The sequence below is a fragment of the Nuphar pumila genome, chromosome 16, assembly GCF_984573655.1.
Source record: "Nuphar pumila chromosome 16, dmNupPumi1.hap1.1, whole genome shotgun sequence".
Classification (NCBI taxonomy): Eukaryota; Viridiplantae; Streptophyta; class Magnoliopsida; order Nymphaeales; family Nymphaeaceae; genus Nuphar; species Nuphar pumila.
In genome coordinates this window covers 64,346,354-64,362,706 of record NC_143264.1, presented here as the reverse complement: position 1 = coordinate 64,362,706, position 16,353 = coordinate 64,346,354, and the positions used below count along the sequence as shown (strand labels likewise).

The 16,353-nt window shown below is 41.5% G+C and overlaps 1 protein-coding gene across 2 annotated transcripts in view; it reads left to right on the top strand.

Moving 5' to 3' along the window:
• The first annotated feature begins 614 nt into the window (after window positions 1-614).
• ARP9 (actin-related protein 9) overlaps window positions 615-16,353 on the top strand; it is a 158,301-nt gene continuing 142,562 nt past the window's right edge. The window contains exons 1-8 of one of the 2 annotated variants that reach the window (XM_089990857.1): window positions 615-749; window positions 835-907; window positions 1,444-1,574; window positions 1,652-1,711; window positions 1,830-1,895; window positions 3,838-3,940; window positions 5,284-5,489; window positions 5,753-5,873. In XM_089990857.1, the coding sequence (XP_089846983.1) occupies window positions 747-749; window positions 835-907; window positions 1,444-1,574; window positions 1,652-1,711; window positions 1,830-1,895; window positions 3,838-3,940; window positions 5,284-5,489; window positions 5,753-5,873 (763 nt within the window). In that variant the 5' untranslated portion in view covers window positions 615-746. The remainder of the gene's footprint in view (window positions 750-834; window positions 908-1,443; window positions 1,575-1,651; window positions 1,712-1,829; window positions 1,896-3,837; window positions 3,941-5,283; window positions 5,490-5,752; window positions 5,874-16,353) is intronic. The other variant, XM_089990858.1, reaches the window with a different exon arrangement.

The following is a 16,353-nucleotide window of genomic DNA, read 5'->3' as shown; positions in this document are numbered from 1 at the left end:
TGGGGTGGGGTGGGGAAAATATAACCTGCTTCGGTCCCAACGGGATAGGGTCATAAACCCCACCATATTGGTTTCGGATCCGATAATTCGGCTCGAATCTGAGTTGGAGCTAGGGGTGGCAATTTCTGACACGACCCGCCAACCCGACCCGCCAACCCGCCTCTTAGGCGGGTTCGGGTTGGGCTTAAGCCAACCCGTTTAATAAACGGGTCGACCCGCGTAACCCGTTTATTAAACAGGTCGGGTTCGGGTTGGGGGTATGCCAACCCGCCAACTCGGCTGACCCGTTTAATAAACGGGTTAGGCGGGTGGGTCAACCCGCCAACCCGTCTGCCCGACCCGCCAACCTGACCCGCGAACCTGAAAACCCGTTTACCCGACCCAACCCATTTATTAAATGGGTTGGCGGGTCGTGTCGGGTTACCCGTTTATTAAATGGGTCGGGTTCGTGTTTGCCACAGCTGACCCGTTTAATAAACGGGTCGGGTTCGGGTTGAGGTATGCTGACACGCCAACCCGCCAACCCGCCAACCCGACCCGATTGCCACCCCTAGTTGGAGCTGCTACCCGTTTGCATCTTTACCACCCGGCCATCTGACAGAAGAGGCGCTTCCTCCTGTTTGGCCGCGAAACAAAAAAGCAAACGATTTCTTTCGATTTCGCGACCACTTCTGCTGCATTCTCCATCACTTCCTTAATTCTAAGCTTCACGACTTTAGACTCAGCAAAAATCGCAAACTCCAGACATGGTTCGTATCCAGAAGCAGAACGAGGAAGATCTCCCCTGTTCGATTCTTCGTTTTCCCTTCGCTAAATTCCTTCTGCTTTTGCCAGGACTATCTCAAATCCGTGATACCTTCTCAGCTTCTCGCAGAAAGAGGCTCCAATCTCGTCGTTATCAATCCAGGTGAAACCCTAACCCCGGATTTTTCGCTCCGAATCTTTTTTCAATTTTATTTTCAGTATTTATTCGATTCTGCGTATGTTCATGATGACCACCATTCTTTTTTTCTCGCTTGTTTTCAGTGTGATTTTTGGCTTAGGTTGTTTTTATTGCTTGTATTGTTTTCTTTCCCTGATTTTTGAGTGCGAAGACTGCTTCATGCTTGGTTATGTTGGGTTAGGGTTGAGTATCATGATGGAGAGTTTTTTTGTTTTCATTCATGGACGGTGGTGTTCTTTAATCGTGGTAGAATTTTGATTGATGGTGATTGGATGCGGGCACCATTTAAATTACTGTTTGGCAATAACTACTTCGTATCTTGGTTGAAGGCGATTTGCCATGAGAAATTCAAAACATCAATATTTAGGACTGCTCATGATATATTGCGATACTTCCATAAGAAGTTTGTTTGTTGTTACTATTGTTTTTTATATTCCAAATAAATCAGAATTGATGTTTCTTTATTTTTCTGGGTTTGGTATTTTTTTTCCTTTCACAAGGCTCGGCAAATATCCGAATAGGTCTCGCACATCAAAATGCTCCTTTTGATATTCCACATTGCATTGCTCGACATGTACGTGGTTCAGATTCTGAAGGCAGCCCAGGGGCGCAATTTACCATACTAGATCAGGTGAAGTGCGACTGTCCTCGTCTGTATGTCCTTTTTGAAATCCAGAAATACTTATATTTTTGTTTGTGTAATGACAGATGCTCGTCTGTCCGATAACCTCATCACAACGGTCAGAACGTGAGAAGGCTTATGATACTGTAAGTATCAATTATTGGTTGTAGCTTTTTTTTTTCAATGGCATTTGCTTATTGAGTGTTCCATGTGAGATTCTTGTTGTTTGACACGATATTTGTTGGATTCTCGTTTTCTTTTTAGATTGCATCTTTGATGAAGATTCCGTTTCTGGATGAAGAAAATTCAAACAATTCATCACGTCGCAAGGTATTCAGTGCTCCCTAATCTGGGTTTGTTTTGGGCTTTTAAGAGTAAATTTGAACATGAAACACTCGTACACGTAATTCTTCTAAATTACATATTTAATTTTTGACAAAAGTTCTTTCTGCTGTTGTTGAGATCTGATGATTAAGTGTTTTTGTTTTTTGGTTGGTTACGATGGTAAGATCTTGATAAAGTCACAAGTTTATTCTGCATGGGCTTTATTGTTTGCAATCATGATTGCCATAATGTTGTCAAACTTACCACTAATCTGCAAATAGTCATTTTGCAATTTAAAAGACTGTTCCAGCATGTTGGAATTGGCCTGGATTGGGTCGTGGATCTGGATATTGGATCCAGTCCATGTTGGGATTCGTGGTCCCACATTGGAAGCACGTACACATGATGGAGACATGGGCTTAGTTGCTGTTTGTTTCTAATCTTGGTCTCCCATATGGTTATGCAAATAAGTAGGGGCATTTCTGTAAATAGCAAAAGAAACATGCTAAATGGGTTCTGCAACACTTTTTTTGCAATTCTGATCTTGTAGATGTGTTCAGCATGGTTGATTTGCTAGGAATCTACACTCAGATCATATTTTTTCGATGGAAAAAATGCTTTTTCAAGCCACAATAATTTACGCAGATTTTAGGCTATTGATTTTTTCTTTTATTTTTTTTGTGAGGCACCCTGATTGAGTAATCTTCATGGGAGCATTGTTCCTTAAGCTGTATACCACGTTAGTTAAGGGTGTAACTGGGTCAGATATAACGAACGTGATATACCTGACCCAAACCGATATTGATGGACCCATGGGTTTGGATCAGGTCCAAAATTTAGACCCATAGTGAAAACAGGTCTGGTTTTGGGTATAATAGTAAATGAAGACCTGAACCTGAATGGACCGAAACCGATTATGTTCCCGAACCCAAATGGTTCTTCATATTTTAAAACTGAACCGACCTGAACCCGGCCCGATTATGTACCTGAACCGATTATACACCCGAACCCGAACCGACCTGACTATATACCTGAACCGACTATAAAGGAGGAGTACGAGGAAATAACTAGAATAATTTGTAAATATTATGTTATATATTCAATTAAACATTTCAAGATGTTGATAAACTTAGAATTAATATGCATTACATTTTAGTAATCAATACTTTAATTCATTTTTTTGCAGATATTTCCCATTATCCTTTCATGGAATTTGTCAAGTTGAAGCGAATCCCAGAATAATACTTAAGAACTCATTGAATTTGATACATTTTAAATATGATATATCATTGGTTTGTTGTTTCAACTTGAAATGATTTGTTGGCATGAAAAAATTCTTTTTATATTCAGATTTCGACATTATTTTTTTAGGAGAAGTAAAAAATTGAGAATAGTTAATAAATAATATTCTTTTGATTTGTTAGCATATAATTTTAATAAATAGCAGATTCCATTTACATATTTTTTTATTGGCAAGTAATTAGGTCTAGAATACCAATTATGTCAAGACCTGAATTGAAACCTGAACTGATTAAGACCCGAACCGATAATACCCAAACCCGTTAACCCATATAGGTCTACTTTTTTCAGCCATACCCAGACCCGAACCCAACCCGGATCAAAACGGGTGTATTAATGACCCAAACGGATTATACCTGACCCAATGCATACTCGAACCCACTAACTCATATGGGTCCATAGTTTGTAGGTGTAACCGAACCTGAACCTGAAGCCCAATGAGATTGGCTCTGGTTTGGGTCTTTCTTTTAGACCCGATTCAGAATCGGGTCTGATAAGACCCGAGCCAGTTACACCCTTAACGTTAGTGTCTTTGAAATTGGAGTAATTTTTTTCTTCTTTTCCAATAAGTTTGGCAGCTTAGTCAAATTTAGTTTATATTGAAGTTCTAAATAAGGTTAATTAACTACCATATAATGCCTTATTGAAGTTTATGCAGGTTAGTCATATTGATGGATACCATCCACAAAGTAGCAGAGTTGATACACATGTTTCTTGGACAAATGTGACTGAAAAGATTACTCCCTCCATAGGTGATTGCTAGAACATTTTTGTTGCTTTTATTTCCCTCTTCATTTCTTCTTGTATTTGTAAGAGCATTTTTCAAAGAAATTCATGAACAAAGATTGTCTCACATCTTCTTGTTTGCATATTCAATTTCCATGGCATATTTTATATATATATATATATATATATATATATATATATATATATTGTTGCATTTCTATTACTCAAGTGTTGCTAATGGTACTAGTAAAAAAGGAGATCTCTTCACTTGTTTCTTTGAGATCATACGGTTCTTAACTCCTGTTCACTCATTTCTATGGTGTGATAAAGCTTTTTGCCAGCACTAAATGAGGCATTGTTTGAGCAAACTCAGGATAAATTCCATATTAGTGAAAAATGCTTGTTTTACAAAGAGTAAAGCACCACATCTATATTTGTTTCTGTATTTATTTATTTTCTCCAATAGGCTTTTTTCTTAAAAGGAAAAATATTTAATCTTTACGGATGACCAATCATCATGGTGTCTCTGAGTGGTGAATAAGTTCCTGCCTATCCAGTTAAGGCATCTGTTTGAGGCATAATTTCTGGAAGCGCCTCCTGAAGGGGTGAAGTGTGCTTCTGAAGCAGGAAGCTCCACGCTTCCCGTTTGGGGGAAGCACACTTCCCAAACCGCTTCCCTCTCGCTTCCTTTTTGTTTCCTACTCTTTTCCGTTTCGCTTCCCACTTGCTTCCCCTTGTTCCCCCCTCGCTTCCCCATTGGTTTTTGTGTTTTTCATGTTATTATTTATTTTTTCTGCTTCCCCCCTCACTTCCCACTCATTTTCCCTTCATTTCCCCCTCGTTTCCTTTCTCGCTTCTCACATGCTTCCACAAACGCTTCCAAAACGAATCCCGCTTCACACTTCATACTACTTTTTAACACTCGCTTCATACTACTTCCTGTATCCATTTTGCTTCCTTGTAACTATGGTTTGAGGTCATGATGACTTCGTTATATATGGTTGAGACATCCAGTTTAGAACATTATTGGTGGGTTCTACTATAGTGGCTTGTCTAGTCCAGTAGGCGCTTTTTACTGTCCATTGGATTTTGCTGTATGAAGGTTGTATTGTAGCACTTATTTTCTGACGCTTGAAACTGACCCATTTCAATTCTGAACCCAACTCACTTGAACTTCATGTTTTAGTTCCATCTTACATCATTATGGTGCGAAGGTAATTTGTTCTCCAGGGGATGAACATGTGTTGATGATTTTAAGGATCTTATCACTGGCTTGAACTGCATTTTTTTGTTTATTTCACGTGAATTCCTCTACTTCAACAAACATGTGTGCTTCTATTACAAACAAATTGCGTTCGTCTTTTTACAGAACAATCTGAAAATAAGGATGTCAAAGAAGATATGTTAGACCAACAGAATTTTGTTGAAAGTGAAAAAAAATTGAGTGAATACAGGTACAAAGAGTTTGTTTGTGGTGAGGAAGCATTGAAAATTGCTCAAACTGATCCATATTGCTTGCACCGCCCTATCCGCCGTGGTCATTTTAATGTTTCCCAGCATTACTCTTCCCATCAGGTATTTTTCAGGCTGTCTTTTCCTCATTCTAACCTGCTTATCTATTTTTCTTCTGTAATCAACAAGATGAACTCGATTTATGAAGCTATAAATGTATGGGACTTAGTTCTGTATGAAACAGTTCAGATTTGAAAAAGATCTATGTTGGTTCCATTCGCGCTATTATTCATTGATTCTTGTGAGGAACTGGGAGAACCTTTCTAATTTTTATTGTATTCTTTCTCTATAATCATATTTGGCTTTTTATGCATTGCTATTTACAGGTCTCTGAAGACCTTTTTACTATTTGGGACTGGATACTAAATGAAAAGCTACAAATCTTTCCTGCTAGTAGAGGCTTGTATTCTGCCATTCTTGTTGTGCCGGAAACATTTGACAGTCGTGGTATTTATTATGCTTTGTTTTTTCTGAGATTTTTGTATGTGAAATAGTATATTGATGGTGCTTGTTTTTTCTGAGATTTTTGTATGTGAAATAGTATATTGATGGTGCTTGTTTTTTCATTTTGAAGTTTGATGAGACTCTTTATGTGCATTGTGCTATTTCTTTGATTGCTTATTGCTAAGGAGATATGCAAGATCAAATTCTGCTCATCATAGTTGAGAACCTTCTGTTCTCATAGTTTCTAATGTTTGATCCAGTATGTGTTACTGGTCGAATGATCACTTCTAAATAAATGACTTTTATGTGGAAGGAGCATTGTCTGGATGTCAAATAACATAATATCTTGGGCAATGGAGCCTGATTCTATTGCACCTACCTTTCGGTTTATATCTCTTATGGACCATGTGTTTCTGCATATAAAATTGATTTTTCTTGTTATGTTTCTCATGTACACGTCTATTGTGGTAAATGTTGCTGAGCTATCTGCCTTGTTTCATAACTTTGGTTACAATGAAAAGAGAAATTGCAGTATAACCGGGGATTACATGGTTTGGCATCCCCAGGTTAATATCCTTAGCTGATCCTCTCTTTAGTTGTTAAAGACGCTAGGTGGTGAGCCACTAAAAAGATTAGGCGGGGCCTAGGTGGTACCTCAAATAAAAAAACAAAAAAAAAGTACACACAAAATAGGTAAACAAACTGATAAAATTAATAACAAACATGTATAGAACATAAAATCAATCAACAATAAGCAATAGACAAAACATAACATGTCGTCGAACACTTTAAAACAATTATATTAAATAATATTTAAAAAAAAATAAAGAAACCCAATAAGTTTATAATAAGTTTACAATAACAAAAATTTAATCCTTAGATGATGAACTTGAAAGTCCATCATCATCATCTGAATCATCTTCATCAATATATTGCTCTTATTCTTCAGTTTTTGCAAAGCTAGTTTTTTTGTCTTCTTCTTCCACGCTCACCACTTTCTTTCTTTTGTTAGACCTTTTGTTTCTTAGGTCTTTAGTAGTACGCGTTCTTGCCCCCGCCTTATACCTCGACGCGGCAGTTGCCTTATCAATAAGATCCCATACAAGTGACATGTCATCTTCGAAGACTGCCTTATTTTCACTTGACCAAAAATCCTTTTCATCGACTTCTCTTAAGACGATGGTGTCGAGATCTCCTTTGTTCATTCGCTCTTTATACCTTTGCTTCAATCTCCGATTATATTACACAAAAACCAAATCGTTCTTCTTCTTCTTCTAAAGTCGGTTTCTTTTCTTGGTATGAATCTAGAAAAAAAATATAAAGTTAAAATATACAAATATTATTTAGTAATTAGTAGTAAATAATAATTTAGCGCTTCAAAATTTCTTCAGTTATGTTCACAACTGGATGCACTGCATGTGAGGCCTAAGACTCGAACAACAAAGGTTTGGAGCTGGGGACAACCAATGGTAAAAGAAATCCACCAATCCACTATAAAAAATGTAGATATTAATTAAAGTATAGAAGTTATAAAAATAATGCAAAGCGAGTTATATGAAATTTAATCATCTAACCCGACGTTTGCACTTTCCTTTTCTTCTTTGCTAACTCCATCTCAAAAGGCCCACTAACAGTTCTATGTCTTATGAGTTGGTCTACTAGTGCTTCTTGATCCGCTTCGCTTCGAATAAGACGGTTGATGCAATCATATATGCCATTATTTATCTCCTCATTGGACTCAATATTTTTATATTCATAATATATGGTTGGATTCAAATATAAGCCTTCTGCATGCAAATGTTTTGTAAAATTGACTGCTCTATCTTTTATCGATTATCTCTTAAATTGGGTTATATCTTTATTCATCATCATGCAAATTTACCTATTAAGTAAAAGAATTGAAAGTAACTATTATAAAAGCTAAGTTAAAATTGAAAAACAAAATTTATAATTAGTAGAATATAAAAAAATTAACTTATACATTTATATGTTCCTTTGCATGGTCTATTTTCTCGTAGATGTAACCCATAATAGGTTTTTTATTGCTATCAACCAACCAAAGCACGTCAATCAAAGGGGCTATTGATTTAAGAGTATGACTCACTTCCTTCTCTTAACAACTGATGTTTTTGAGAAACTAGTTTTTGCCCAATCATCTCCAATAAACATAGACATTAAGTCCTTTTTGCAATTATATATGCTTTTTAGAGTAAAAAATCTAGTAACAAATCTCGTCACTGCAAGACTATGTAAATCCCTGTGTGTGTGCTCATCATACTCAACACTTGAATATGTTTGTATATGAATACCACCAATTGCTTTGCTTTTCCAAAAATATTTTTTTGACTCATTCAATTCTCTTATATCTTCTAACATTCGATCTATACAATGTGCAATACAAAAAGTCCAAAATAAATGTTTTCTCTTATACATCAACAATTTACCTGCTTTGATGTGGTTGGAGGCATTATCAGTAACAACTTGAACCACATTCTCCTCATCTTTTTTAACAATATCATTCAACAATGTAAAAACAAATTTGCATCTTTTACTTTATCATATGCATCAACTGATTTTCAAAACATTGTTCTTAAAGGGCAATTAACCAAAAAGTTAATGAATGCACACCCTTTCGTACTAATCCGACCATCTAACATTATGCTGCATCCATGTTTGGATCAATGTACTTTGTATTGGTCGAAGAATTCCTTTGTTTTCTTTCTTTCTTTCTTCAAAAGTAGTTCTTGTAGCTCGTGATATGATGAAGGCTTCATTCCTGGTCCAAATTACGTATAGCTTCAATCATACTGTAAAATGAAGGCAACTTCGCTTTTTTAAAAGATATCCCATCATCATAAAACCACTTACTAATGTACTCACACATTGTTTCCCTTTCTTTTTGAAGTGATTGTCTAACGTGGTTTGTTTGTTTACTTGCCTTCTTTTCTCTGGATCACTTCGAAAGTACAGATCATGAGGCCCTTTTGCCTATGGTGATATCAAGCCGAATGTACTACTTAGCTGCCCCTTCATCTGCGAAACTGTAGCAAATCCTTCGCTAAAATCGGAAGCCGAGAATATACATTCACTTCTTTCATATATATTGACTGTTTTTTCTTATTTCTTTCGTCTTTCTTCTTCTTTGATTTCTCCGTGTACTTAGAAATTACTTGCTTGATTTCTACATTTGTTCTATCACAGCCTTCACTGTAAAACCCGTGGAAAAAAATTGTGTCGGACACGTATCGAGGTTTGGTCCGCCGTGTCGGGCCCGGATCTGAGCTTGACCCGGCCTCGGGCTCTCGAATGTTCGAGAGCCTGCGTCTTTAAAAGACGCAGGCTCGACAGACGAGGGGCAAAAGCCCTCGCCTCTCTCTCTCTCTCCTCACCTCTGACTCCCTCTCCGTCCAGCGCCGTCCATCGCTGACGCCATCGACCGCCGACAGTTTCCAGGTACGCGTCTCTCTCCCTCGTCTTCCTGTTTTTTGGCAAAGGGGAACCGACCCTCCCCTCTGCCCGCGGCTCCGGCAGGGGGCGTGCCCCCTGCCTTGGGGTTTTCCGGCAAGGGAAGGGGGCAAGCCCCCCCTTTTCTTTTGTTTGGCGGCAGGGGGACGCTGTCCCCCCTGCCCTGTATGTTTTTTGGCAGGGCCCATTGCCCCTTTTTCTTTCTCCGGTAGGGGGGGATGAAGCCCCCTTGCCCTTCGTGGTTTTCCGACAGGGGGTCGAATGGCCCCCTGCCCTGTTGTTTTGTCGGCAGGGGGTGCCCCCCCTGCCTCAGTTTTTTTTCCGGCAGGGGGGTGGCCCCCCTGCCTTGTTTTGCTTTCTGGCGGGGGGGGGGGTTGCCCCCCCTGCCTTGTTGTGTTGCCAGCAGGGGGGTGGCCCCCCTGCCTTATTGTGTTTCCAGCAGGGGGTGCCCCCTGCCTTGCTTGTTTTTTGGTAGGGGGTGGTCCCCCCCTGCCTCGATCAGTTCGGCAGGGGGCAAGCCCCCCCTGCCTCGATCTGTTCGGCAGGGGGCAAGCCCCCCCTGCCTCGATCTGTTTGGCAGGGGGGCAAGCCCCCCTGCCCCGATGGGTTCTGATAGGGGGGCATTCCCTCCCTGCCCAGTCGGTCTTCTGCAGGGGGCAGGGCCCTGCCCTGTCTGTTTCCGGCAGGCCCCTCTGCCTGATTGGTGTTTTGGGGAGGGGGGGCAGGGCCCTGCCCTGTCTGCTTTCGACAGGGGCAACCTGTAATGAAAAGAGGCGGAAGCACCAATAGAGCAAAAAAGTCACTCTTTAAGAGTGACTACTAGAGCCAAGAACACAAACACCAAATGTGCATACACAAAACTCACAAATATAGAAAATGACTTAAAGTCATAAGTTGGATGTTATTGAAGAAAGGAAGAGAAGGGTGTAAAAACCCCTACATTTACAAGGGGGAACCTCCTCTTTTTATAGAGGAGGGAAGCACTAAAGGGGAGTCATAAAGGGGGCTCCCTTCTAGTCGTTGGGAGCCCCAACGGTCATAAATATGACTGTTGGGGCCCCAACGACTAGATGGGTGGGGCCCCTTTATGATTCCAAAAAGTACAAGACAAAAAATAAAAAAGAAAAAAGAAAAAGGGGAAAAAGGAAAAAAGGTAAAAAGGTAAAAAAGAAAAAGGTACATTTGGAATTACCAAAACACCCCTATCGGGTTTTTGGTTTATACAAAATAAAAAAAGGCTATATTATGTATATATATATATATATAAGTATATGTATATATATATTTATATATATATAATTTAACACAGCCCCCCCCCCCCCTCTGCCTGGTTTGTGTTCGGTAGGGGACAAGGCCCCCCTGCCCTGTTTGCTTTTCGGCAAGGGGCAAGCCCTTGCTTTGTTCGGGTTGTTCTCGTTTTGACTTGGGCGCCCTTGGCGGCCTAATGAGGTTATCTTTATACCGTGCGGCGTATTAACAAACTGGTTTTGCAGGTTGCACCACGAAGTCTTCTCGTGCTACGCGGCTCGAGTCGGTGATTACTTACACTCGCAAGCGTACTGATCCGCGCACCCCTTCTAGGTAGGGGTTTGCATAAAAAGGACTGGAACAATGAACTGTTGAAAAGCAAAGGACTTAACAAAGAAATTAAGACATTTATATATAAATATATTATATATATAAATACGTATGTCTTTACCTCCAGGACGCAGTTTCGCGACCCTGGTCCTTTTCCTTTTCTGTACTTTACTTTTCGTCGCCGTCGTGCTATATGTGTCAAGGCTTTCTTTTTCGTACTTTTCTTTCTTGCGTTTTACTTTCAGGACGCGGTTTCGCGATCTTGGTCCTTTGCTTTCGCTCTTTCCTTTTCAGTCTTTTAATTTCCTTTCGCCCCGCGCTTTGCGCCTTGACAATTATTTGCGTATGCTTGCCTATCTACTTTCATGTCGCGGTTTCGCGATCCTGGTCCTTGTTTACTCTGCTTTCTGTCTATTTTTTTCTTAGCCCCGCGCTTTGCGTCCTGACAATTGTTATACGTATATATACGTATATTTACTTACGCCTTTGCCTTCAGGACGCGGTTTCGCGTTCCTGGTCCTTCGCTTTCTTGCTTATATTTTCTTTAGCCCCGCTCTTTGCGCCAAGGCTTCGTTCGAGCACATGTCTTTACATCCAGGACGCGGTTTCGCGATCCTGGTCCCTGTTGATTTCATTCATTGTTGTCTCTGCTATTTCTTTTATATATATATATATATATATATATATATATAGCAAATGTCACACTTCTTTTTATTGAAGCAGTCTCAACCACTGCCGTGGTTGGCAGGGTTGACAGCAGAGCTTAGCCTAGCGTAAGAGCGCAAGTATCAACGTTCAAACTTTGCAGTGAGTTAAGAAATAAGATAATGGTTTTTCCTAACTCGAGAAAAGTGCCTCGTTGCACGTAGGGCTGCTGTTTTCAGAGTCTTGGGCAAATGATTGGGTTTTGGTACTATTGCAGTGCTAATATGATTGACACAGTGCTCAATCGTGCAAGGGCACTGGTTTCAGAACACACATAAATGGCCTCACATGCGCCTTCACAGGCAAGATGCTCGTTTGAGTCTCATGGACCAGAGCATGAAGAATGAGGCGGCGGTTAAGAAACCCTCATTGCGCTCGATTCGACCTAGCTTCGCCAAGAGAGAGGATGAAGGATACCAACTCTGACGGACATGCCATTAATGGCTATACGGGCAAAAGACTCAACTTCCCCAATCATCTAGCTTAGGGGAAAGGGGTTGCAATAGATAGCCTAACACTTCTGCAGAAGTTGGATGCATCCCTATTGGGCCTTTGGGGGCTTGCTCTCTCGACCACCCGTCGTCTCCATAGAATATGATTTAGTCAGTCAACCGAGGTATCTTAAAATACATAACATAATAAACCCTCGGATTGATCTCGACTGTTTCGACTCGTGTGCTATTTACGTACCCGCATGGCCGGTTAACAAGTGATAACTAAATTAAACATGCTCATCCTTCAACTATTGTTTTTGCGTACTTGTGGTATCGCGTGCTAGCATACTTGTGAGTTTCTTGTGCATCATATTATGTCTTCTCACTGTTGATCTTGTAGTATGCTTAACTGCTTTAGCTGTTAGTTGTTCTTATTCTTTTGCACTCCTACTAGTTTTTCACGAGACTAGCCAATTTTATGGGCAGATGACGAGTAGCGGTGATAGGCAGTCAATGGTGCATGCGACGTGGCTCGAGGTTGTACTCTTCCTTCTAGATTTTTGGTCGTCGTGGCAGGGTTTTGAGTTTTGGGTTTTTACTTTAAATAACTCTTTTCAGCTTTCTACTATCTTCCGCTGTTGTCACTTTTCGTTTGTCGAGCTAACATGTCTAAGATTTTACAAACTTGATTCTTAAAATAGAAAGATACTTTTGAAAGGCTTTCAAAACGGCAGAGTTCAAGTTTTAAGAGAATTCTTTTCAGAGAAACTTTACCTTTAAGTTGAGAAATTTCGAGGCGTTATAGATTGGTATCAGAGCCAGAGATTGTGAAGAGTAAAGTCTCGACTATCGAGTATCCTGTTGCACTTTAACCATCTTTTTTCCTTATTATTTTGGTATAGTTTTGCCCTAATTGGGGTAAATGTTATTCTCTGTGCCAGTTGTGCGATGGACGCATCCGGTGACCCTAGCAGTGGTCGCAGTGGGTCCTCACGTGGAGTGTGCGCTTGCACTTTCTCAGAGGGTGGTTCCTCTTCGATCTGGGGTCGACTTGAGGGATCTACGACCAAGTTTGGGTCAAATCGCTCCCCGCTGCTCGTTTTCACCAATGAGTGGGGCACCCTGCTACCTTTGGCCTTCTCGGTTTCGTTGGAGACAGCTTGGGCCGAGGTTTTTTTGCGGGAAGGTGGTCGGGTGCCTTCCTTCGTTCAGGTCCATCGTCGGGTTGTTATGGTGGATTATGAGCCTAGCCTTCTGGGGGTGGAGTATAGCCGCGATCGTTGCGGCGTGCTCGGGCACTTTTCAGTTCAGTGCCTTCAGTTTGAGCCTTTAGTCACTTAGGGTTCTGTCGATCCCGTTTCTTCGGTCCCTGCCACTGTGATCTTCCCTTTACCCCCAAGCGCAAATTCAGATGTACAGGGAATGCGAGGTAATATCTCTGTCGGTTTTCTGGTCCCTCCTGAAGGGAGTCTGTTTTATGAGAGTTGGTCTGGGTCTATACACTTTTTGTACCAAACTACTCTCCTTTTGATCTTTTGTATTGGCATTGCCGAATATTTTGAATACTTTGTACAAAAAGGGAAGATGAAATGTAATTAAATATGTTCTTTGTTCTAATCATAAGCTTAACCTTGTTCATCGTATTATTTTCAAGGATGAAAAGAAGCTCGAACGAGGATTCAGCCGACGAATGGTCGGAGCGTGATGGATTCCCTCAACACTTTGGCCGAGGTGATCAGAAGTCAGGTCGCCACACAAAGGGTGCATGTTCCTGTAGATTTGGGGGTCACGTTCGAGAAGTTTCTAAAGCTAGAAACTCCAACTTTTTTCGACAAGGTAGATCCCGATGCCGCCGAGCAGTGAATCCAAGAAATCGAAAGGGTGTTTTTGGTCCTTTTGGTTCCCGATGAAAAGAAGACTTTATTTGGGTCCTTTCGATTAAAGGACAATGCTCGAGTTTGGTGGGATGCGACTCGAAGAAGGCGCTTTTCAGGTGCAGAGGTCATCCTGTGGGACGCTTTTAGGCATGTGTTTTACGAAAATTACTTTCCTTATGACAGTGAAAGGAAAAAGCTGAAATTTCTGGAGCTGTGTCAGGGCAGCTTATCGCTGTGCCATTACATCGCTACATTTCAGCAGTTGGAGCAGTATTGCTCTAACCTTTTTGATAGTGAGCGTGAGTGGGCAGGCAAGTTTGTTCGTGGTCTAAAGGAAGGACTCAGATATCGGGTCCTTTCGAGCATGCCTGCGACCTTCTCAACAGTAGTTGAAGCAACAACCCTCTTAAACGAAGATTGGGAGCGTTCTAGAGCGACACAGGTTAAAAAGCCACCAGTGTTTGGTGGTGACCAGAAGAAAGCACAACCTCGTGGTCAGATGCGGCGATTACCTTTTCTCGTTAAGCCCGAAGGAGGGAAACAGCAGGGACCTCCTGCAAAGAGGCGACGCCAGTAGAACCGCCCACCGCCTCGACGACCCTCAGGAGATGGATGCGCTAGATGCAAGGGATCTCACGTTGGGCAGCCTTGTCCCTTGGATACAGGGGGTTGTTTGTATTGCGGTAAGATGGGCCACTACTCTCGAGATTGCCGCAAAAAGGCGGCCGATGAATTCAGGCAATCTGGTAGGGTACCTCAGCCTCCTCATCTGCAGCAGCAACCACAACTGACCTACCAGCAAGAACAGCCGCAGAGCAGCGGAGTTAAGAAGGCGCCATGACGAGTCTATGCCACCACCATCGAGCAGTTGACCAAGGGAGAACTCGTACAAGGTACTCTCTTAGTTGCCGGTCATGCTGCTTTTGTTCTTTTTGATTGTGGGGCTACACACACTTTTATCTCGGCAAAATTCGTGGCTCAGTTGCAATCGCCAGTTCTACGCTTGCATACAACTTTAGAGGTGTACAACCCTTTGGGAGAGAACACTATTTATGCGACGTTTATCCCTGATCTCGATGCGGTAATATCAGATCGTCATTTAGCTGCATGCGTCGTCTTGCTAAGTATGTCAGAATTTGACCTCATTTTAGGCATGGATTGGTTGTCCCAACATCATGCCAAGGTCATTTGTCGTCAGGGCAAGATTATCTTCTCCCCTCCAGATTTTTCGAAGGTGGAATTTCGCGTTTCTCAGCCTATACGAGAGAGTCAACTGATTTCAGCCCTTAAAGCTCGTAGTTTCATTCGCAAAGGTTGTCCAACTTTCCTGATCAACGTCGTTAAGTCAGACTCTGCGCCTATGCTTATTGATAATCTGGACGTGGTTTGTGAATTTCCTGACGTATTTTCCCAGGAGTTGCCTGGCCTTCCTTCGCCTCGTGAGGTGAAATTTTGCATTGATTTATTGTCTGGAATTGTCGCCATATCTAAGCCCCTATATCGGATAGCACCCGCTGAGCTAGAAGAGTTCAAAAAGCAGTTACAAGAGCTTTTAGACTAGGGATTCATTCGTCTAAGCGTATCACCCTGGGGAGCTCCTGTACTCTTCGTGAAGAAGAAGGATGAAACCTTGATGTTGTGCTTAGATTATAGAATGCTCAACCAGGTGACGATTAAAAATAAGTACCCTTTGCCGCGTATTGAAGACCTTTTCGATCAATTGCAGAAGGCCCTGATCTTCTCTAAGATCGATTTGAGATCCGGGTATCACCAGCTCAGGATCAAGGACAACGATATCTCCAAAACAACTTTTCGTACCCGGTATGAGCATTATGAGTTTAGTGTTATGCCCTTCGGTCTTACGAATGCTCCTGCTGCATTCATGGACCCTATGAATCGAGTGTTCAGACCGTTCTTGGACATATTCGTGATAGTGTTCATTGATGATATTCTCGTCTACTCGGAAAGTCGGGAGCAACATCATGGGCACTTGCGCATCGTTTTAGAGACCTTAAGAAAAGAGCAGCTCTTCACAAAGTTTTCCAAGTGCGAGTTTTGGCTCGAGGAAGTGATGTTCTTGGGCCACGTTATCTCTAGCAAGGGTGTTTCTGTAGACCCTTTAAAGGTTTAAGCTGTGCTAGACTGGCCGCAGCAGCGGAATGTCCGAGACATTCGGGGTTTCCTTAGGTTAGCAGGATATTATAGGAGTTTTATCCAGGATTTCTCAAAAATTTCTTTGCCTATGACTCGATTGCTGAAAAAGGAAGTCAAATTCGTATGGGATGATCGTTGCGCGGCCACTTTTCATTTGTTGAAGGAGCGTCTTACGACTGCTCCTATTTTGGCTTTGCCGTCTGGCAAGGGCGGTTTCGTAATTTATACCAATGCTTGCGGATTGGGCCTGAGAGGCATTCTTATGCAGAA